This window comes from Scyliorhinus canicula, chromosome 12 (genome assembly GCF_902713615.1).
Source record: "Scyliorhinus canicula chromosome 12, sScyCan1.1, whole genome shotgun sequence".
In the NCBI taxonomy this organism is placed as follows: Eukaryota; Metazoa; Chordata; class Chondrichthyes; order Carcharhiniformes; family Scyliorhinidae; genus Scyliorhinus; species Scyliorhinus canicula.
Genome location: NC_052157.1, coordinates 20,710,758 through 20,733,157, shown reverse-complemented (window position 1 = coordinate 20,733,157; position 22,400 = coordinate 20,710,758). Strand labels below are relative to the sequence as shown.

The 22,400-nt window shown below is 42.9% G+C and overlaps 1 protein-coding gene across 2 annotated transcripts in view; it reads left to right on the top strand.

Annotated features, from left to right (window-relative positions):
* The window catches only part of igdcc4 (immunoglobulin superfamily, DCC subclass, member 4), a 229,898-nt gene that overhangs the window by 90,684 nt on the left and 116,814 nt on the right, over positions 1-22,400 (top strand). For both annotated transcript variants that reach the window (XM_038813330.1, XM_038813329.1), the window contains exon 5: positions 14,322-14,456. In XM_038813330.1, the coding sequence (XP_038669258.1) occupies positions 14,322-14,456 (135 nt within the window). The remainder of the gene's footprint in view (positions 1-14,321; positions 14,457-22,400) is intronic.

Genomic DNA, 22,400 nt, shown 5'->3' with positions numbered 1-22,400 from the left:
GAAGATAGCGCGTGATAGTGGATGGAAAGTATTCCGCCTGGAGGTCGGTGACCAGTGGTGTCCCGCAAGGATCTGTTCTGGGACCTCTGCTCTTTGTGGTTTTTATAAATGACTTGGATGCGGAAGTGGAAGGGTGGGTTAGTAAGTTTGTCGATGCCACGAAGGTTGGTGGAGTTGTAGATAGTGTTGAGGATTACAACAGAAGGTTACAACAGAGCATTGACAGGATGCAGAGCTCAGCTGAGAAGTGGCAGATAGAGTTAAACCTTGATGAATGTGAAGTGATTCAATTTGGAAGCTCGAATTTGAATGCTGAATACAGGGTTAAAGGCAGGATTCTTGGAAGTGTGGAGGAACAGAGGGATCTTGGGGTCTACGTACATAGATCCCTCAAAGCTGCCACCCAGGTTGATAGGGTTGTTGAGAAGGTGTATGGTGTGTTGGCTTTCATGAACAGGGGGATTGAGTTTAAGAGCCGCGAGGTTTTGTTGCAGCTTTATAAAACTCTAGTCCGACCACACTTGGAATATTGTGTCCAGTTCTGGTCGCCTCATTATAGGAAGGATGTGGATGCTTTGGAGAGGATACAGAGAGATTTACCAGGATGCTGCCTGGACTGGAGGGCATGTCTTATGAAGAAAGGTTGAGGAAGCTAGGGCTTTTCTCACTGGAGTGAAGAAGGCCGAGAGGTGACTTGAGAGAGGTGTACAAGGGGCTGGTTTAGCACACTGGGCTAAATCGCTGGCTTTTAAAGCAGACCAAGGCAGGCCAGCAGCACGGTTCAATTCCCGTACCAGCCTCCCTGAACAGGTGCCGGAATGTGGCGACTAGGGGCTTTTCACAGTAACTTCATTGAAGCCTACTTTGACAATAAGCGAATTTCATTTCATTTTCATTTCATTTCATTTCAAGGTACTGAGAGGCCTGGATAGAGTGGATAGCCAGAGACTTTTCCCCAGCGTGGAAATTGCTGTCATGAGGGGGACATCATTTTAAGGTGATTAGAGGAAGGTATAGGGGAGATGTCAGAGGTAGGTTCTTTACACAGAGTGGTGGGTGTGTGGAATGCACTGCCAGCAGAGGTGGTGGAGTCAGAGTCATTAGGGACATTTGAGCGACTCTTAGACAGGCACATGGACAGCAGGAAATTGAAGGGGCGTAGATTAGGTTGATCGTAAATTAGGATGAATGGAGGCACAACATCGTGGGCTGAAGGGCTTGTACTGTGCTGTACTGTTCTATGTTCTATAATTGTGAATGTGTACCTTCTTGAACAAGCAAATCAATAATGACTAAACACAGGGATCCCTGAGCGCAAAGGGTATGAGTTACATAATCTAGACAGCTACTGTAGTGCAGTATTAATGGAGTAGTGCATTATTGGAACTGTAATCCATTTTATTGGCCATTAGACTGACCTCCCATCTACTTGTATAAATGGATGCACAACATCCTATGACACTACACAAAGAAGAAAGAGTAGTTTTACAGAGCCACTAAAAATAAAATAGATTAAAAAATCCATTTATCTCATTAATTGTTTGTGGGATCTTGTTGTCTGCAGTTGGTTACCTTGTTTGCTGAAGTAACAGCAGCGACCATATTCTAAAGGTAAAAGACTGTGGCATCTAGCTTAATTTTTTTCTTATTAGAGCTTGTTGAATCCATTTGGGGCTGTTACAAATTCTCATAACTGAGTGTCAAGTCCCCAGTCAGGTATCAAAGCAAATAGATTAACTTTTGAAATTGAATGATTCTCTTGTTAACTGTCAGAAAATCAGAGCAAAGCCCTTTAGATCCGTGAAATGATAGTTTTGCCTGATGGGCATGAAAATTTATGCATTGGTTTGTAACATTATTAACTATCCATAAATATGTCTTGTCAATACTGTAACCGTCAATGTCAGGTTAAATCTCAGATTGGTCATGAGGGATTTGCCATCCTTTGATAAATTATTGGTTAAAGTTTCAAGGCTTCAGTAGGATGTGATGACAGTAACAACAGCTTGCATTTATGTAGGACCTTTGACATGGAAAAAATACCCAGGCAATGCTCAAGGGCATAATAGATGGAATTTGATACCAGTTCAGAAGTTCATAAGGAAAAGGAGCAGAATTAAGCCATTTGGCCCATCGAGTCTCCTCCGCCAGGGGATGGGAGGTGGTGGTGGGGGATAGGGTTCGGGGGGGGGGGGGGGTAGGGCGTACCCCCAGGGTACGACCCTCAGGGGATCAGAAGTTCTGGGCTATTGGTACAGAAGACTAAAATTGAAGTTAACTTCTTGTAACTGATCTAAGCTGTTGAAATTGATGTGTGATATTGGAGGTGTTGAGGCCCAGCCCAAACTGCTTTCTGTTTCAGCTAGTTCAATTTGAAATTAATGTTAAATTATTTTATTTAAATCCCCCCCAAAAAACTGGTTCAGGAAAGCCCTCCACTTGTACCTTGCACTGTTTACAGTTTGGAGAGAGCACCGTTACTGCCCAATATGTAGCCCAATATAAATCATAATAATAGATCCCTTGTGTGCATAGATTGCTCTGATCACATGTGCCATAGTGTGCTATTTTTCTGCCTATTCCAAAGGCAGATTTTAAAGTATTCCAGTTAAATTTTGCAAATTTCCAATGAACAAGCAGGTTTATCTTAACTTGAAATATAAGAATGAACAGAATACAATTTTCCTTGAACCACAGCTGTTTTCTATCCCCAACCCCCTTTAAAACAAAATGTAATTTTGTGCCTATTCTGGGCTAAACTCCCAAGCTAATATTCACTGAACCAAGACCTTTTCTTTAGTAGTTTACGCACTCATACCTTTTTTGCTTGCTTGCCTGACTGGAGAACAAGATTTAGTAATCCTTCGTTCACTCTGTTAAACACTGTCCTCCCTAGAGATTCTAACAAACACAAAGGCCGTGTACCACTGCAAACAGAATTTAGTTCCATAACAATATTATAACAAATTATACCAAAATAGAGTACAAATCTCTAATGTTAGAATAAAATTATCAAAGCAAACGTTTTGAGAAACTATATCCATTACTTCTAAAGCAATGTACAATGTGATAATAATTCCCTTAAACTTATGCCGTGATGGATATCATACTAGTCCACCCTGTCAAATGCCTCATGCCATTTTCAGATCCATTACTATCTCTCTACATTGTTTATGATGAAATTTTGTCTAGATTTATGCTTGCATTTAGCGTGTGGTCTCACAGCAACATATGAATAATTGAAATATGTACGAGTACATTGATTGCTCTGATCACATTGTATGTGTTTTTATGCGGAACCCTAGTCTGTAACTCGTGGCCCTAATTTTCCTGAAGCAAATTTAGAACCAGTTTATAGTCTAAAGGTTGTCATTGATCAATAGACTAAATCTGCTTTATTTTATGGACTCTATTGGGAATTCACCCAAAATGCCTCCTTGTCTACTGCAGATCTAATTACATGTTTCTGGCAAGCAAAATTAAATTATGTAGGAAGGATATTATCCATTAATGACAGTTACATGCAACAATAAAAGACAGATTTGTTGATGAAATCTATTTCTAAATGTTCAGAACTTCTTTAAATAAATATTTTATATTTATTTTCCAGACAAACTAGTTGATCTTCTACAGTGTTACCCATAGTGAGTCAGAGTCTGTCATTTGTGCCTGTGATGTTTTATTGACAGTGTTGACTCTTGTATGTTGTTCTTGTGCCAGCACTCTTCTTTGATGTTGTCCTTTTGTGCTGTTCGAGTGCAGTCATCGGGTAGTTATACTTCGCAAATAGGCAACTTTACGGCATGTTGACTTTCGAAGAGTATGTTCAATATGCACATTAATATTCAAATTAACCCTAACACTATGTACTCACAAGTCCCACCACTCACCTATGACCAGTCACTTCTTCACATAAACTGTGAATTGTGCCCCAAAAATCCAAATTATCATTAATGTCCATGAGAAAAAGGAACCTGCCACTCCCACTGGCCTAGCCTATGTATGACAACAGTCCCTCACTCCATAATTGACTCTTACTGTTGTCTGTAAATTATCATACACTTCGACCAGTTTATGACTAAAACATTTTGCCCAGGTGCCTTTATGGGTAGCACAGTTGTTAGCACTGTTGCTTCACAGCACTAGGGTCCCAGGTTCGATTCCCGGCTTGGGTCACTGTCTGTGCGGAGTCTGCACGTTCTCCCTGTGTCTGCGTGGGTTTCCTCTGGGTGCTTCGGTTTCCTTCCACAAGTGCCGAAAGACGTGCTGTTAGGTAATTTGGACATTCTGAATTCTCCCTCCATGTACTCGAACAGGCATCGGAATGTGGCGACTTTGGGCTTTTCACAGTACCTCCATTGCAGTGTTAATGTAAGCCTACTTGTGACAGTAAAGATTATTATTATTTGCGATATGAACAAAGGACAAACACAACTTCACAGTTTAACCCAATTTTATTCACAATTATCTCACTCACAAATTTTGTCTCAGACTCAGCTGAACTCCTGGTATTACCCGCAGTGAGTGAATGAAGCTGGCCAGCTAAGATCACTCGATATGGATATTTTCTTTGCGTTCAGAACCCAGGGTCCCTTCTCTTGCAATGGTTATGCCTGGGGGACTCCCAGCTTATTGCTGAAGATCTGTACCAATGTTCCTTCTTTTATACTGGTTCTGCTGGCATGAGTTGTAGATATATGCCCACACCTGGCCTAAGTTCTAGTGTCCCATCCAGACTTAACCTCATTAATAGGAATAGATAGTATACTCCTGTTCAGCTAGGGTGATTCAATCAAGATCGATTGTCCTCTGAAACACTCTTGGTCTGACCAGCTATTAGCCCATTATGGAGTCTAACGGCTTCTTTGTTTGTCATAGAACATAGAACAGTACAGCACAGAACAGGCCCTTCGGCCCTCGATGTTGTGCCGAGCATTGTCTGAAACCAAGATCAAGCTATCCCACTCCCTGTCATTCTGGTGTGCTCCATGTGCCTATCCAATAACCGCTTGAAAGTTCCTAAAGTGTCCGACACCACTATCACAGCAGGCAGTCCATTCCACACCCTGACCACTCTCTGAGTAAAGAACCTACCTCGGATATCCCTCCTATATCTCCACCCTGAATCTTATAGTTATGCCCCCTTGTAACAGCTACATCCACCCGAGGAAATAGTCTCGGAACGTCCACTCTATCTTTCCCCCTCATCAGCTTATAAACCTATATTAAGTCACCTCTCATCCTCCTCCACTCCAAAGAGAAAAGCCCCAGCTCCCTCATCCTTTCCTCATAAGATCTATCCTGCAAACCAGGCAGGATCCTGGTAAATCTCCTTTGCACCCTTTCCAATGCTTCCACATCCTTCCTATAATGAGGTGACCAGAACTGCACACAATACTCCAAATGTGGTCTCACCAGGGTCATGTATAGTTGCAGCATAACCCCGCGGCTCTTAAAAACTCAAGCCCCCTGTTAATAAACGCTAATACACTATAAGTCCCCTGTTAATAAACGTTAACACAATATAAGCCTTCTTCACGGCTCTATCCACTTGAGTGGCAACCTTCAGAGATCTGTGGACATGAACCCCAAGATCTCTCTGTTCCACCACATTCCTCAGAACCCTGCCGTTGACCATGCAATCCGCATTCAAATTTTTTCTACCAAAACGAATCGCCTCACACTTATCAGGGTTAAACTCCATCTGCCATTTTTTGGCCCAGCTCTGCATCCTATCAATGTCTCTTTTCATCCAACAACAGCCCTCCACCTCATCCACTAATCTTGGTGTCATCAGCAAATTTACTGACCCACCCTTCAGCCCCCTCCTCCAAGTCATTGATAAAAATCACAAATAGCAGAGGACCCAGCACTGATCCCTGTGGTTCCACCGCTGGTAACTGGTCTCCAGTCTGAAAATTTTCCATCCACCACCACCCTCTGTCTTCTATGTGATAGCCAGTTACTTATCCAATTGGCCACATTTCCCTCTATCCCACACCTCCTTACTTTCTTCATGAGCCGACCATGGGAACCTTATCAAACGCCTTACTAAAATCCATGTATACAACATCAACTGCTTTACCTTCATCTACACACTTAGTTACCTCCTCAAATAATTCAATCAAATTTGTGAGGCAAGACTTACCCTTCACGAATCCGTGTTGACTATCCCGGATAAAGCTGCATCTTTCCAAATGGTCATAAATCCTATCCTTCAGGACCTTTTCCATTAACTTACCCACTACCGAAGTAAGACTAACTGGCCTATAATTACCAGGGTCATTCCAATTCCCTTTCTTGAACAGAGGACCAACATTCACCACTCTCCAGTCCTCTGGCACTATCCCTGTAGACAGAGAGGACCCAAAGATCAAAGCCAAAGGCTCTGCAATCTCATCCTTGCCTCCCAAAGAATCCTTGGATATATCCCATCTGTCTCAGGGGACTTGTCGACCCTCAGGTTTTTCAAAATTGCTAATGCATCCTTCCTCAGTACATCTACCTCCTCCAGCCTACCCGCCTGTATCACACACTCATCCTCAAAAACATGGCCCCTCTCCTTGGTGAACACTGAAGAAAAGTATTCATTCAACGCCTCTCCTATTTCTTCTGACTTCATGCACAAGTTTCCACTACTGTCCTTGACTGGCCCTAACCTCACCTGGTCAGTCTTTTATTTCTCACATAAGAGTAAAAAGCCTTGGGGTTTTCCTTGATCCGACCCACCAAGGACTTCTCACGCTCCCTCCTAGCTCTCCTAAGCCCTTTTTTTTAGCTCATTCCATGCTACCTTGTAACCCTCAAGCGACACAACTGAACCTTGTTTTCTTATCCTTACATATTCTTTAATGATAAGTGCGAGGTGATTCGTTTTGGTAGAAAAATTTTTTCCTCTTGACAAGACATTCAACCTCTTTTGAGAACCATGGTTCTCTCACACGGCCGTTTCCTCCCTGCCTGTCCTCGGCCTATCCACATATTGTGTCAGGAAACCCTCCTGCACACACTGTACAAAAACTGCCCCATCCGAACTGTTCGACCCATAGAGGTTCCAATCAATATTTGGAAAGTTAAAATCACCCATGACAACTTCCCTGAAACCTCCACACCCATCCATAATCTGTTTTGCAATCTCTTCCTCCACATCTCTATTACTATTTGGGGTCCTATAGAAAACTCCTAAAAATGTGACCGCTCCTTTCCTATTTCTAACTTTGACCCATATTACCTCAGTAGGCAGATCCCCTTCGAACTGCCTTTCTGCAGCCGTTAAACTATCCTTCATTTACAATGCAACTCCTCCACCTCTTTTACCACCTTCCCGACTCTTACTGAAACATCTGTACCCCGGAACTTCCAACAGCCATTCCTGTCCCTGTTCTAACCATGTCTCCATAATGGCCACAACATTGCAGTCCCAAGTACCAATCCACGCTCCAAGTTCACCTACCTTATTCCGGATGCTCCTTGCATTGAAGTAGACACACTTCAACCCACCTTTCTGCCTGCCGGTACATTCCTGCGACCTTGATACCCTTCTCAGCACCTCACTACTCTCAACACTGGCTTCTGGACTACAGCTCGTTTTCCCAGCCTTTTGACAAATTAATTTAAACCCCTCCCGAAGAGCCGTAGCAAATTTCCCTCCCTGCTACTAAGTTGATCACTTGTATCTGGAAGTTAGTTACATATTCATAGCATGGTCTTGTTCATTTGTGCAAACGTGAATGGATCATTGCAGAGTTCATATTGTGATAATGAGTTTGCGTGTTGACTTGAGAGCTCTGGCAGACGACTAGTATCGATTCCAGTTAGGGCCTCATTTGGCCGTTTCTGTTCCCGGCATATGTGTTTTATCAGCCTGTTCCCAGTACCACAGTGCCTTGGTGCAACGAGAGACGGGTAGTAAATAGCTTGCCAATTTTGCCCAGAGCCTAATAAATAAAATCTTCCAAATGGATGATTAAGTTGCCACTTCAAATAATATTGGCTTTTATCTCGAAGTGCTTCAAGTAATAGCACTAATTTAGTTACACAGCCATAGAAATGTATCATGCTGATAGCAAAATTCTTCATGCTTGAAAAACAATACATTCTATTGACATTTCGCATTAACTGGCTGCTACCCAGTTGTGAAGTATTCCTATTAAAAATGTGAAGTTTGTTTTTGTGCATTTAATATTTTGTTTTTAAAGTTTTAACTACGTTTTTAATATTAATGTTGGCACTGATATTGTGGCTAATTTTAGTTGTATTTATAACTAAGTTGGCAGCAGGAAATCTTCCTTGCACTTGGGCTTCAATTGCAGTTCCAGTTTAAATAGCAATGTCATATCTACCTCTGTTTATCGTGTAACCAGATCAGAGCCTGGGTTTGGATTCATCGCACTTTACAACCTCTGCAGCTACAAAATGTGAGTTAGGTGGGAAGGGAAAATAGATAAATTAGGAAGAACTAAATAGATATTAAGTTAGGCAATGGTAGGAAAAAAAGAACCAGAAGCAAGGCACGATGGAGAGAATGAGGAAGAGGTTGCAAAGCAATATTCTCTACCACTTATCTCCGGTTGCACAGTAAATTGATGAATATTGTCACAATACAACACAAAAGTCTGCACATCCTCCCCGTGTGTGCATGGGTTTCCTCCGGGTGCTCCGGTTTCCTCCCACAGTCCAAAGATGTGCAGGTTAGGTGGATTGGCCATGATAAATTGCCCTTAGTGTCCAAAATTGCCCTTAGTGTTGGGTGGGGTTACTGGGTTATGGGGATAGGGTGGAGTTGTTGACCTTTGGTAGGGTGCTCTTTCCAAGAGCTGGTGCAGACTCGATGGGCTGAATGGCCTTCTTCTGCACTGTAAATTCTATGAAAAGGCTGGAAATATAAACCTTGTGGGGAGGGGGGTGGGAAAAGATATATTTCTCCTCCGTTAACAGATTTCCTGTTTGTATTGGAAGAAGGCCATTTTTTTATTGGATGCTTTCCATTATTAGAATAATTGGCTGTTGATATTGAGTGATAATATAGTGCTAAATTTATATTTTAATTATTGGCAGTTTGGCATAAATATACTCTTACTGGGCAAAAGTGTTGTTGGCTGCTGAGTATTAACAGCATGTATACATATGTATTATTCATAGTCTTTAGAAATAGGAAACCCGATTATAGTAATAGAATAAATTCTTTCTTCCATATCTTTCACATAGAGTAAAACGCATTAGCTTCTAAAGAAACCAAGGACTGAATATTTATATGAAAATATGATGTTGCAGATGAAGGGTTGTGCTATTGTGCCAATTTATTATTTTCCAGCTCGGGACAAAGCAACCAGCCATCAATGAATTAGATAGGATGGAGTACTGATCTTTTTGTGAAGTAATTAACCCTTTCTCATGTGCCTATGTTATTAGAATTGGTTAGGTTAAACAGATGAACCTCGAGGAACATAATTCCAGAATATTGTTTACAGAGCAAGTGTTCAAAAGAAAAGCTACACATGACTGATTTGGCATTGCCAAGAGGGCCACATGAGACAAAAACAGAGGTGTGTTAACATGCAAGGGGCGAATGCATAACTTAGAATTTTATACTTGGCATACTTTACGCTACCCATTACTTCCCATCTAAGCATACTGTGACCAGTCAAATTTCCCTTGTTTTAAAAAAATAGCTCTAATGCAGTGGTTACTTGTGTTTCTTCAATCCCTCAAGACTAAAAGACTTGGTTATAAATATCCATTTGGCACAATTTGTTTAACTATTGATTACCAGATCTAACTGGATCACATCAAACACCAAAAGACCCTGTTCTCCTCTACTAAAACTACTCAATGTACCAGCAGTATCCTGGAATGCCAAGTTAACCTCTGGCTTCTTTTGTCATCTCTTCAAACCCACCGTTTGCTGCTGCTCCAAGCCTTTTTCCAGCAGTGTGAGAAGTTAATTGCATTCTTTGTCACGAAGATGAAAACCAACCATTCAGCTGTCTCTGTAGCATTTATTTATTTTCTTTGCCAGCCAAGCCAAACATCTCCCCAGATTGCCCTACCTAGTCTTAAACTTGCATATTTCTCTTAATTTTTCACTCCCATGTCCTTTCGCCCTCTCTCCCTCTCTCAGCTCATCTTGTCCAAGAGAGCCACCTCCTGCACTCTTGACTTTAGTTCCACTAAACTGACCACCCAACTTATATTACTGGCTTCCATGCTAGCCGATGTTGTAAAAAGATTCCCTCTCCCTCTCCTAAGGCACTGCACCCCTGCTTTAAAACATGCCGCTACCATCCCCTTCTCAAAGAATTTCACCCATAACACATGTCTCTGCACAAAATGCCACAATTGTAATGGCCAAACTGGATGGGCCAGTAAGATCTTTTCCCATCTGTAATTTTCCAGTATATTTGTATTAACGTTGAGCTGTATTTATACTGAAAATGTTGTTATATATTCCAGTGATTTTACATAAATTACATTTACCAAGTTGAAGTATATTTATTTTGTAAGCTGAAATTGTCACATTCCAGTGTCTTTACAGTAACTATGTAGACCAAGTGGGAGTGGAGTTACACTCCTAGTTGACCATGTTAGGCGAGGATCCTTCCTGTTGATTCCCTTAATTCCTATTTCTTTGATTTTGTCTTCATCGTTTTTGGTTCATGGACTGTTAATGGAGACATACCTTTAAGTCGAGCAAAAGAAGTAAGAAACCAAGTGTCGAAATAGTACACTGCATTATTAAGTTTTGTATTTTGGGCAGAAGAACCCAGACTTTATGGCACCCAAGAGATTGGAGGGGTTCATTTTGATTTGCCAGGGGCAGTATTCTGCCCGGCAATCAACAGCAATTGATTCCTTTCAGGTGGGGTTTTACAGAGAGAACCCAGGAGAAACTATCGGACTCTCAAGGCAGAAGAAGCTCTCTCTCTCTCTCTCTCTGCTCTTTTACCTACTGTCTGAAGGCAGATTCTTCTGGACCGTGGAAGAAAAGATCTCTCTCTCTCTCTCTCTCTCTCTCTCTCTCTCTCACATATTCTGGCTGCCTGCTATTTCTGAGTGAAAACCATTACAAGCTGAAATTCAAGATTACATCCATCTTAAAGTCTAGACTGAAGAAGAAAATAACTGGAAGACATCCATCTGAAACAAAGACTCTTATCCTTTTACTTTCATCATTATTTTATGCCCCTCTTTCCCTTCTGTTTGTTTGTCTGTGTAGAGGTTGGGGTGAGTCAAAGTTAACGATTAGATAGTAGTTAACCAGTTGTGTTTGCTGCCTATTTACTTATAATTACTGTAAATAAAAATTAAATTTAAATTTACAAATCTGGTGATGGTAGTTATTGGGCAGTCAAAGGTCTCGGGTATTTTAAAATAAATAATTTATTTCAACCATGTTGCTACTCTGCATCAAGTGGGATGGAATTGACCATGCACTGCCCAGGGTGTTGTAGCAACAATACTTAGCACCTTGTTTTGTTGTAGTTACAGTGAATCAGTGTACTTACATTGAAAGGCTTTGTTCACATTCTTAACCATTTATACTGAGAACATGTGGTCAGCTATTTATACTGAAAGCAGTGATAACAGCAATTAATGACCTTTAAGAAATTAAGCTCGTGAACAAAGTTGGTTGCCCCGTGTCATGAAATGAAATGAAATGAAAATCGCTTATTGTCACAAGTAGGCTTAAGAACATAAGAACTAGGAGCAGGAGTAGGCCATCTGGCCCCTCGAGCCTGCTCCGCCATTCAATTAGATCATGGCTGATCTTTTGTGGACTCAGCTCCACTTTCCGGCCCGAACACCATAACCCTTAATCCCTTTATTCTTCAAAAAACTATCTATCTTTACCTTAAAAACATGTAATGAAGGAGCCTCAACTGCTTCACTGGGCAAGGAATTCCATAGATTCACAACCCTTTGGGTGAAGAAGTTCCTCCTAAACTCAGTCCTAAATCTACTTCCCCTTATTTTGAGGCTATGCCCCCTAGTTCTGCTGTCACCCGCCACTGCAGTCACTGTGCAAAGCCCCTAGTCGCCACATTCCGGCGCCTGTTCGGGGAGGCTGGTACGGGATATAATACAAAATACAATATAATACAAATATAATACAAAATGTACAATTAAGGCTTTTAGGGAGCAATTAGCATTTGTCTATTGTCATTGAATGCTTTCAATAAAAAGGCAAGACATTTCTCAGGAGCTGTTTTAACGGGTCTCAGAAAAATATTAATTACATGTGAATGAGAGGTGATGCAAGTTCTCTCTTCTCAGCTGAGAATGATCATTTCCATTCATACTTTGTCATAACTTGGAAGAATGTACGGTGTGTACAATGCTGATAGGTTGGGCATAAATGTCCACTTCCAAAATTGCCGATGCTTCAAAGAAAGTAGTCTTTTAGGAACTGTGTTGGGAAGAATAATTGCACTGCACGAAAGTGCCCATTAAGTCCTTTCCAGAACAAAAAAGAATGTTTCTGTCTCTGTTCCTAGGAGAGAGGAGGCAGGTTGTGGAATGCATTCTGCATTCTACTTTGCTGTAGTGTTGGGTTCCAGGGAATAGCAGGAGCAAACTATAAGAGCGTATGAGTTTTTTGATAAAGTCAAAGTTTATTTCTTCAGAAAGCCATATTTTTACAAAGCGGTGATAGTAATCGAATGCATTTAGCAACAGAAAATGGCAATTTCCCAGTTTAACAGACGCTGAAAAATGCCCTCGTACGAACGGGATATGGTGCTCGACTCTTCGATCGACAGTTCCAACGCGCCACAGCAAAAAACCACACCCACCTCCCCAGAAGACAAACACGGGACACAACCGACAGAGTACCCATCGTCATCCAGTACTTCCCCGGAGAGGAGAAACGAAGGCAACTTCTTTGCAGCCTTCAACACGTCATCAATGAAGATGAGCATCTTGCCAAGGTCAACCCCACACCCCCACTACTTGCCTTCAAACAACCGTGCAACCTCAAACAAACCATTGTTTGCAGCAAACTACCCAGCCTTCAGAACAGCGACCACGACACCAACAACCCTGCCATGGCAATCTCTGCAAGACGTGCCAGATCATCGACATGGGTACCACCATTATACGTGAGAACACCACCCCCACCAGGTACGCAGTACATACTCGTGCGACTCGGCCGATGTTATCTACCTCATACGCTGCAGGAAAAGATGTTTTCATCAGTATTCACCAAAGAAAAGGAATTGGTGGATGTTGAGTCGGGAGAAGGGAGAAGGCCGAAGGGCCTTTTCCTGTGCTGTACTTTTCTTTGTTCTTTGGTCTTTGATGTCCTGAAGCGTGGTACATTGGCGAGACCATGCAGACGCTGCGACAACGGATGAACGGACATCACGCGACAGTTGCTAGGCAGGAATGTTCCCTTCCAGTTGGGGAAACGCTTCAGCAGTCAAAGGCATTCAGCCTCTGATCTTCGGATAAGCATTGTCCAAGGCTGCCTTCAGGACGCGTGACAACGCAAAATCGCCGAGCAGAAACTTATAGCCAAGTTCCGCACACCTGAGTACGGCCTCAACCAGGACCTTGGATTCATGTAGCATTACATTCATCCCCCACCATCTGGCCTGGGCTTGCAAAATCCTACCTACTGTCCTGGCTTGAGACAATTTAACTTGGGGTTACCCCTATCTCTGGATCTGTAAAGACTTAATTACCTGCAAATGCTCGCATTCAAATCTTGTCTTGCATCTTTGACTTTGTCTATATATATATATATATATGTTTCTGGAACATACCTCTTCATTCACCTGAGGAAGGAGCAGTGCTCTGAAAGCTAGTGATTTGAAACAAACCTGTTGGACTTTAACCTGGTGTTGTAAGATTTTTTACTGACAGACAATAGGAATTGCTGCTTAATTTCCTGGTTGATTTTCAGATGGGTTCAGTGATACCTGCAAAGTAGGCAATTGATGCTTGCAGGGATATAAAATATATATATTTTAAATAATGCACGTAGTTTTTTTGTGTTAGAGTAGGAGCAGATCTAGGTGTTTGCAAGTAGTGCGAGGGAGAACAGAAGTGGTATGTAATCACACGAGGATTAAGTATCTATGAATGATGCTTGCAAGAATGCTGAACAAGTTTTAATATTTCTGATGCAAGTGATGCCTGAAATGATGAACAGTATGGAGTTTTGATAGAAGTGTTGTTCCTGCATTTTTACCGATATTTGGAAGAGATGGGATCGCTGTATGTATATCAATTAATTAAGTTCTTAATTTGTTTTACCTAAAGGACAATTTGTACTTGTTTTGTGTGTGTTTTTTCATGTGTCCAACTATCTTTTTCCTTAGGATTTAAATCAATACCCGGAGATGTAGTCATCATTGCCCACCCAAAGAATGTGACTGTTATATCTGGACAAACTGCTATTATGGAGTGCTTGGCATATGCTGATCCAACACCATTTGTTTCTTGGATTCGACAGGGTGAGTTAAAATTAAAAATTCAACAGAAATAAAGTGGAGTGGAAGCCTTGTTAAATGAAACTATAATAATAATCACTTATTGTCACAAGTAGGCTTCAATGAAGTTACTGTGAAAAGCCCCTAGTCGCCACTATATAATATTCGAGCTGTACACCTTGGTTGCAACAAAGGGATGGATAGACGCCATATAAATCTCAACATTTCTGGTCTCCACAACCCATAATTTTTCTTCCCTTCTTCCTCCCCCACTCCCATCAGTCTTGCAAGAATGAAAACTGATGTGCTGACTGATTTGTGGTTAAGGCCTGTTTCATTTAGATCATTTTACTTTAAAAATTGTTGTTAATGGAAATTACTAGCTGAATTTCGACAAACCTTATTTACTATTTATGAATATTCTGCACCAACATTCTGCCTCAGAAATAAAGTGAAAAATATACTGTACCATCAGCTTGACCCTGCTAGTAATCTGAATCAAAAGGTCATATATTCAAGCCTCATTGTAAAATTCTAGAATATTATCTAGATTGACACATCAAATATAACACTGAAGGTGTGCTGCATTGTTAAAGGCACTACCTCTGGATAAGAGATTAAACAGAATGTTTGCCTATTAAGGCAGTCAAAGAAGAACAGGACTTTTTTTCTTGGTGCCTTGGTCAACATTTATTCCTCAAATAGCAAAGCAAAATAGATTGATTTGTCCTTCCATTGCTATTTATTATATGTTTCCAGGTGTAAATCTCTGCTGTGTTTCCTACATAATAAAAGTGGCTATGTTTCCGAAATAATTCATTGGCCGAGTTGCTTTGGGACATTTGGAAGATGTGAAGGATTGTTTATAAAAGTAAAATTGTATTCTTTACTAAGATATGGATAGCCTTTTAAATCTAGCATGTCAAAACTGTACAGCATATGGTCAGACTGCACATAAGAATATTCAGATGTGGCCCGAACCATAGAGACAGTGTAAAGAGAAACAATGAAGCTGATCCGTGGTGATAGAGGATTGAGCCGCAAAACACTACTTAATAATGTTAAACATCTGACACTCTGTGAAATACAAAGCCAAAATAAAGTCTGTATTCATCTTTAGATTGAAACTTTACAAATGTGCAGGTTCTAAATCCATTCATCGCCCCTCACCACCTCTGACAATAAGTGTCTCTTTATAGGTGCTCAATCAATCATTCATTTGCTATCTTCTGACGTTGTATACTTTAAAAAATATATATTTTTATTCAAACAAGATTTTCATTATGACAGAAGAAACAACTACAATACAACAAAGCCCAATCCAGTACTATACCAAAAATACAACTACCCAATCCCGAAGTACCCCCTCCCGTCCCTCCTCACCTGCTCGTGTTATACTTGATCTTCTCAAGAGGACCTCCACCCCAACAGAACACACCTCCGGGCAATAAACGAGGCAAAGGCGAGGACATCTGCCTTCACTTCTGCTTGCAGCCCGGCAAGTCTGACACCCCAAAAATGGCCACCAGAGGACAAGTGGTGTAGTGGTACTATTGCTGGACTAGTAATCCAGATACCCAGTGTCATACTCACCATGGCAGATGGCGAAATTTTAATTTGATAAAAATCTGGAATTAAACATCTAAAAGGTGACCATTGACTAATGTTAATTGTCATTAAATATCCACCTAGTTCACTAATGTCATTTAGGAAAGGATCTGTCGTCCTTACCTGGTCTGGCCTACACATGACTCCAGATCCACAGCAGTGTGGTTGAGTAAACAATAGATGCTGACACAGCCAGCAGCGTCCACATCCCATGAACGAATAAAAGAAGAATGCTGCAGATTGATTTTAAGAAAGCTAAAGAAGGAGACCCAAAAGCTTACCAGTTTGGGACAAGACCAGAAAATGTGCATGTGGAACACCACTCTACATCTGGAAAGAAGCCACTCATCTTAGCTTTGGTCATGTGCATCATCTTAAGATGATCTGATTCAATGGCAGAGCAGGCTCGAAGGGCTGAATTTCTGCTCCTAATTCCCAAGTTCGTTTCAGACCAAACCGTGCTCATGAAGATGTGGAGTTCACCCTACGAAGGGCCTCACTGCACATTATAGGTCCCAACTCCCTCTACCACTTCGCCTTCACCTCATCCACAGGGTCCGAATCCTCCAACAGCGTCCGCCCGTAAATGCTGGATGGGCTACCCTCCTCCGACTCTGCCAGCGAAAGGATCATCTCCGTTAGGAACGTCAGCAATGCCACGACAAATGTCGAAAAGGCCCCTCGTACAAAATTTCTTATCTGGAGGTACCTGAATGAGTTTGGTACCGAAAGCCCAAACTTTATCAACAATTCTTCCAAGCTGGCAAACTATCTCTCCACAAACAAATCCCCAAATCTCTCCAGCTCTTGTCTCTCCCCACACCCCAAAGGTGGTGTCTATTCTTGACAGCTCAAATAGATGATTGGCAGAAATAGTGGCCATCCTCGATACGGATCCAAGCTTAAAATGCTGCCTGAATTGTCTCCATATCCTTAAAGTGTACATGACCACCGAGTTCGAGGAATTACTTATCGGAAAGCGATGCCATCACCAGTGCACCAAGACTGGATCTCCTACACGACCTTGCCTCCATCCATCCCCATGTGGAACCCAGGACACTGCACCACCCCAGGATCTTCTCTGCATTGGCCGCCCAATAATAAAAAAGCAAATTTGGCAATGCTGGGCCCCTCCTACTATACATCCCTTTGAAGAACTACTGTGCAGATCCGCGGGGTCCTGCCTGCCCATATAAAAGATGAGATCAACCTGTTAATCCTGACAAAAATGGTTTGAGGAGAAAAACAGGAAGACATTGAAAAGAAACCAAACCTTGGGAGAACATTAACGCTAATAGACTGGACTCTACCTACCAAGGACAGGGGAAGATTAACCCACTTTTCCAAGTTGGATTTAACCATACAAATCCGACTTGTGTAATTCAATTTATGGAGCCGGACCCAATCATGGGCCACCCAGAGACCTGAAACTAGAGCTGGCCAGGCGAAAAGGGGATTAACCTGAAGTACTTGCTCTTTTCCAGATTCAACTTGTATCCTGGAAAAGAAACAAAGTTCCTCACTAACACAAAGCAGCAAATCATCAGCATATAGGGACACCCTATATGATATTCTCCGTTCCCCGATGCCGATTTTGTAATCGGCGATCGGGCGGAGAATCCCTTTTTACTACGGAATTGGGGGCGGTGCTTGGTGGCCAACTTGGCTGGGCCTTGGGACTTCAACCTTTGGCCAGGCATCGAAACGGCATCATCCCGGTGCGTGCCGCATGCCATTGGGACGGCCTCAGCGCATCACCTGAAGTCCCTTATCCATAGCTCCAGCCCTGATGGGCCGAGTTCATGCCGGTGTGGTTCACTTCTGGTCTCAGCCGTGTGGGAATACAGCGTGGCTGTGTCCAGCGCAGCCACAGTCGGGCGGGAGCCGTGCTGCTGGCCAGGGGGGCTTCCGCAAGGGCTGGGGGGGGACTGGTGGCAAGGGGGTGTCTGGGGATCACTATCTGGCAGGTCGGGTCCACGAACAGCCGGCACCATGTTTTACGGCGTAACTGCTGCAGGTCGTCACCATGCGCGGCCACGGACCCGGCCATTTTCCAGCCGTTTATTTTGTGAAGGCCGGGAGTTTTACATGGCGTCGCTGCTGGCCCCTCACCGGGCGCAGCATCGGTGAGAGGGTGCGGCTGATTTTTTTTTCCATGTAAAACGTCACAAATCCTCCGCACTTAGCCTCAGAATCGGAGAATCTGTCCCCCTATGTTCCACCCCTCCCCTCTTTATCCCCTTCCACTTTCTCAAAGCCCTCAAAGCAATAACTAAAGATTCAATCGCTAATGCAAATAGGAGGGGGGGGACATCGGACACCCCTGTTTTGCTCCCCTATTCAATTGAATGTACCCAAGCTCAAGGCGTCAGTACGAGCATTAGCCAAGGTGTCCCAGCGCAATAAACATACCCACAAAATCATTTTTGGCCTCGACCGAACCTCTCAAGAACTTCAAAAAGGTACTTCCACTCCATCCTATCAAATGCCTTCTCGATATCCAAAGACATAATCACTTCTGGCTCGGGCCCAACAGAGAGGGCGAGAACAACATTCACCAGCCTCCAAATATTGGCTGTCAATTGCCTGCCCTTAATAAAACCTGTTTGATCCTCCGCAATCACCTCAGGTAGACAGGGCTCCAGCCTTACCACCAACACCTTAGCCAGTATCTTAGCATCCCCATTTAACATTGAAATAGGCCAGTGTAACCCACACTCTGTGGGGTCCTCATTTTTCTTCAACAGAGAATGTAGCAGGCAGGGATCCCCAGGACAAAGAATCATTAAACATATCTACCAGCAATGGACCGACTGGTCTACAAACTTCTTGTAGAATTCCAGAGGAAACCCATCAGGCCCAGGAGCTGTGCCAATTTTCATCCATCCAATACCTATCAAAATGTCCTCAGAACCTAATGGAGCCTCCAACTCCTCTCGCCTCTCGTCCCCACCACTGGAAACTCCAACCCATCTAAAAATATTGACATGTCCAGCCGACCTCACCGAGGGCTCCAGCCCATAAAGATTCTTGTAAAAAGCCTCAATATGCCGTTAACTTTATCTGAGCTGAATAATCTCCCGGGAGGCTGCCTACCGCCTCAGCTGATGAGCTAACATCTCCCCATACTCATAAAAGACCCCCTCAACTGCCGCAACTAGCTAATCGCCTTTCCCAAGGACAACAGATCAAACTGCGTCTGCAGCTTCTTTCTGTTCGCCGGGAGCTCTGGGGTAGGGTCACACGAATACCTGCGGTCTACCTCCAAATATCATCCACCAACCTCTGCTCTTCCACCTTTACCTCCCTGTCGATATGCAACATATGATATGATCTCTCCTGTACCAACTTGTTTCAAGGCATCCCAAAGCATGGAGGATAAGTACAGTAGTGCTTATTCCTGTTAAATTCTACATAATCATCAATGGTCTTAGACATGCGGACACAGAATCCCATATCAATCAGTAACCCAACATCTAACATCTAAACTCCACGGTGGACGCTGAGCGGGGCCCTACCCCAAAACCAAATCCACCAGATGCGGGCATAATCCGACATGACAATGGCTGAATATTCTGCCCTCCTCACCCTATGGAGAAGAGATCTATCTACCAGAAGTCAATCCTGGAATAAACCTCGTGGACTAGAGAAAGGAACGAATTTTCTTTACACCCCCCCCCCGGCAGGAGCATATACCGCCATGTATCTGCCCCCTGCCACAATCCGTACCGTATACATTAACAGTGTCTTCGCCACTCCCGAAGAGCCAACGGCTTTGGCCTCGAACGAGCCAACCTCAGATCAAGATTGCAATTTAAATCACCACTATAAATCAGTTGGTGTCTATCCAAATCTGGAATGGTAGCCAACAGCTTCCTAATAAATGCTGTATTGGGGCATATACGTTAACCCATGCCACAAATTTATCTGCCAAAGACCCAGTAACCATCACAAACTTGCCATATGGATTCGCCATGACCTTGTTCACCATATAAAAGAACCTGATTATTGATTAAAATTGCCCCCCCCCCCCCCCCCCCCCCCCCAACCTGCAGTCAACTATTTTCACCGTGGGGGGGGGGGGGGGTTGTCAATCGCCTGGCCAAAGGATGAAGTTCCAATGTAGCCCCCACCAAGAGCCGGAAAAAGTGAAAGACGTTTTAACTTTTTCACTACTATCCGGGCTGCCAAAGGTAAAACAATGATTCAACACCCCTATAATGATCAAAATCCTACCGGGAGTCATATATTTCCAAAAATACTACCTTAAACAATGCCCCACAGAACACATAATCTCCAACATACCATTTATACAAAAACCCCTCAAAACCCTTCCCCTCAACAACCATTAAAGTCCCCATGGAGCCTATTTAACAAGATCCCAGTCCATGCTTTGTAACAAAGGCCTCGGCCTCCTCCGAAGTGTCAAAGTAGTAGCCCTTTGACTCGAAGGTAACGCGCAGCTTTGCTGGGTACATCACTTCAAACCGCACTCCATTCTTGTGGAATGCTGCTTTAGCCTTTTTGAAGGCTGTCCTGCCTCCTTGCAATCTCTGCTCCCACAGCTTGATGGATTATAACAAGGCTTCCTTCCAATCCCAAATCATCTTCATCCTTGGCGCACTTCAGGATCTGTTCCTCCTGGAAGCTGTGAAATTTGACGATAACTGCTCATGGTGCCTCATTCGCCCTAGGCTTCTGCCGGAGTATTCGATGGGCACTAGCCAGCTCTGGAGGGATGCCAGTCCATCCTCCCCCATCATCTTACCGAACATCTGCAAGAAATACGCAGTAGGGTTCGGACCCTCCACACTCTCTGGCAACAACTTCAGTTTTTTTTCTCGTCGACTGATTCTGTAGGTCGTCCACCTTCACCGTCAGATTGTTATTTTTCTCTGCCGCCAACGATATCTCGGCCTCCGGCGAGGCAATTTGCTCGCTGTACCTCGACGGAGCCGTCTTCACCCCTTTAACACCTCACCGTGCTCCTTCACAGCTTCCAAAGTTCTCTCCAACCTTTCTTGGAGAGTGCCCAGCGCCTCCTCAATCGATGTACGGTGGGTTTCAAACATCAGTCTCCATTTCCTCTTAAAATGCTTGTCAAATTGAGTAGCCAGTACCCCAGTTAGTATGTCTGCCGTAATCGGGGCGGCCGCAACCGCTGGACCTGCTGCTGCCATCTTCCCTGCTGAGGCGCCACGCAAAAGCTCCAAATCAGTTGAAGAATTTCTGCCTGCAGACATTTTAGTTCCAGTCTTTTTTGGTATTTTTCAACAAAAGGCTCCTTTTACTTTGATATGGTTAGAATTTGCCTGGGGAAGGCCTTGGGGAGTTTAAATGCTTTGCAGCCTGCAGAGATAAGTTGTTTCTTAGCTTGGGGAGATGAGGTCATTGATGATGGAGCCAAGGAAGGCAGATATTTTGAAAGCATTAGAGGAGTTGGTGGTGAAACTTTGGAGAGAGGAGTTGCCTTCGATTTGCCCCTTGCTGAGTCCACAAGTCTCCCACAGTAAGATTGGATTGGATTGGATTTGTTTATTGTCATGTGTACCGAGGTACAGTGAAAAGTATTTTTCTGCAAGCAGCTCAACAGATCATTCAGTACATGGAAGAAAAAGGAATTAAACAAAATTCAAGAAAATACATGAGAATACATAATAGGGCAACACAAGATATACAGTGTAACTACATAAGCATTGGCATCGGTTGAAGCATACAGGGTGTAGTGTTAATGAGGTCAGTCAATAAGAGGGTCATTTAGGAGTCTGGTGACAGTGGGGAAGAAGCTGTTTTTGAGTCTGTTCGTGTGTGTTCTCAGACTTCTGAATCTCCTGCCCGATTGTGATCTGTATGTTTATTTTCTTGTTGTTTAAAGGGAAATTGGGTAGTAGTGCCTAAGGTGCAAATTGTAAGCTGTTTTTTTTGGGTGTGAAGTTAAAAAAATTAATATTGTAGCTATAATAAAGTTTTGCTTTTAAAATAACCAAGCCCTATTTCTTCGTGCAATCATTCCTGGAGTGAATCATTTTTTCCGCAGTCTTTCATATGAACTAAAATATTGGGGTTTTGGTCCAGTATCCTAGCCACTATTGGGGTCTGGTTTGGAATCGGAATAACCTCGTGGCAGATTTGTGTTTTGCCTGAACACTGTGCTGGGACATTACTCAAGAAACTCGTCCAAGGAGAAACATCTTATTAAATTAAGTTTATTCAATACATTTATTTATTTTATTTAATTAAAGGCCAGTTTCAAAGCCTTTGGTCAGTCAATCAAGACACTCAAGGTTAACCTGACAGTGCAAAATAAAACTGATCCACTTCCTGAACTGCAGAATTATGCATAAATACGAATGACTTTTG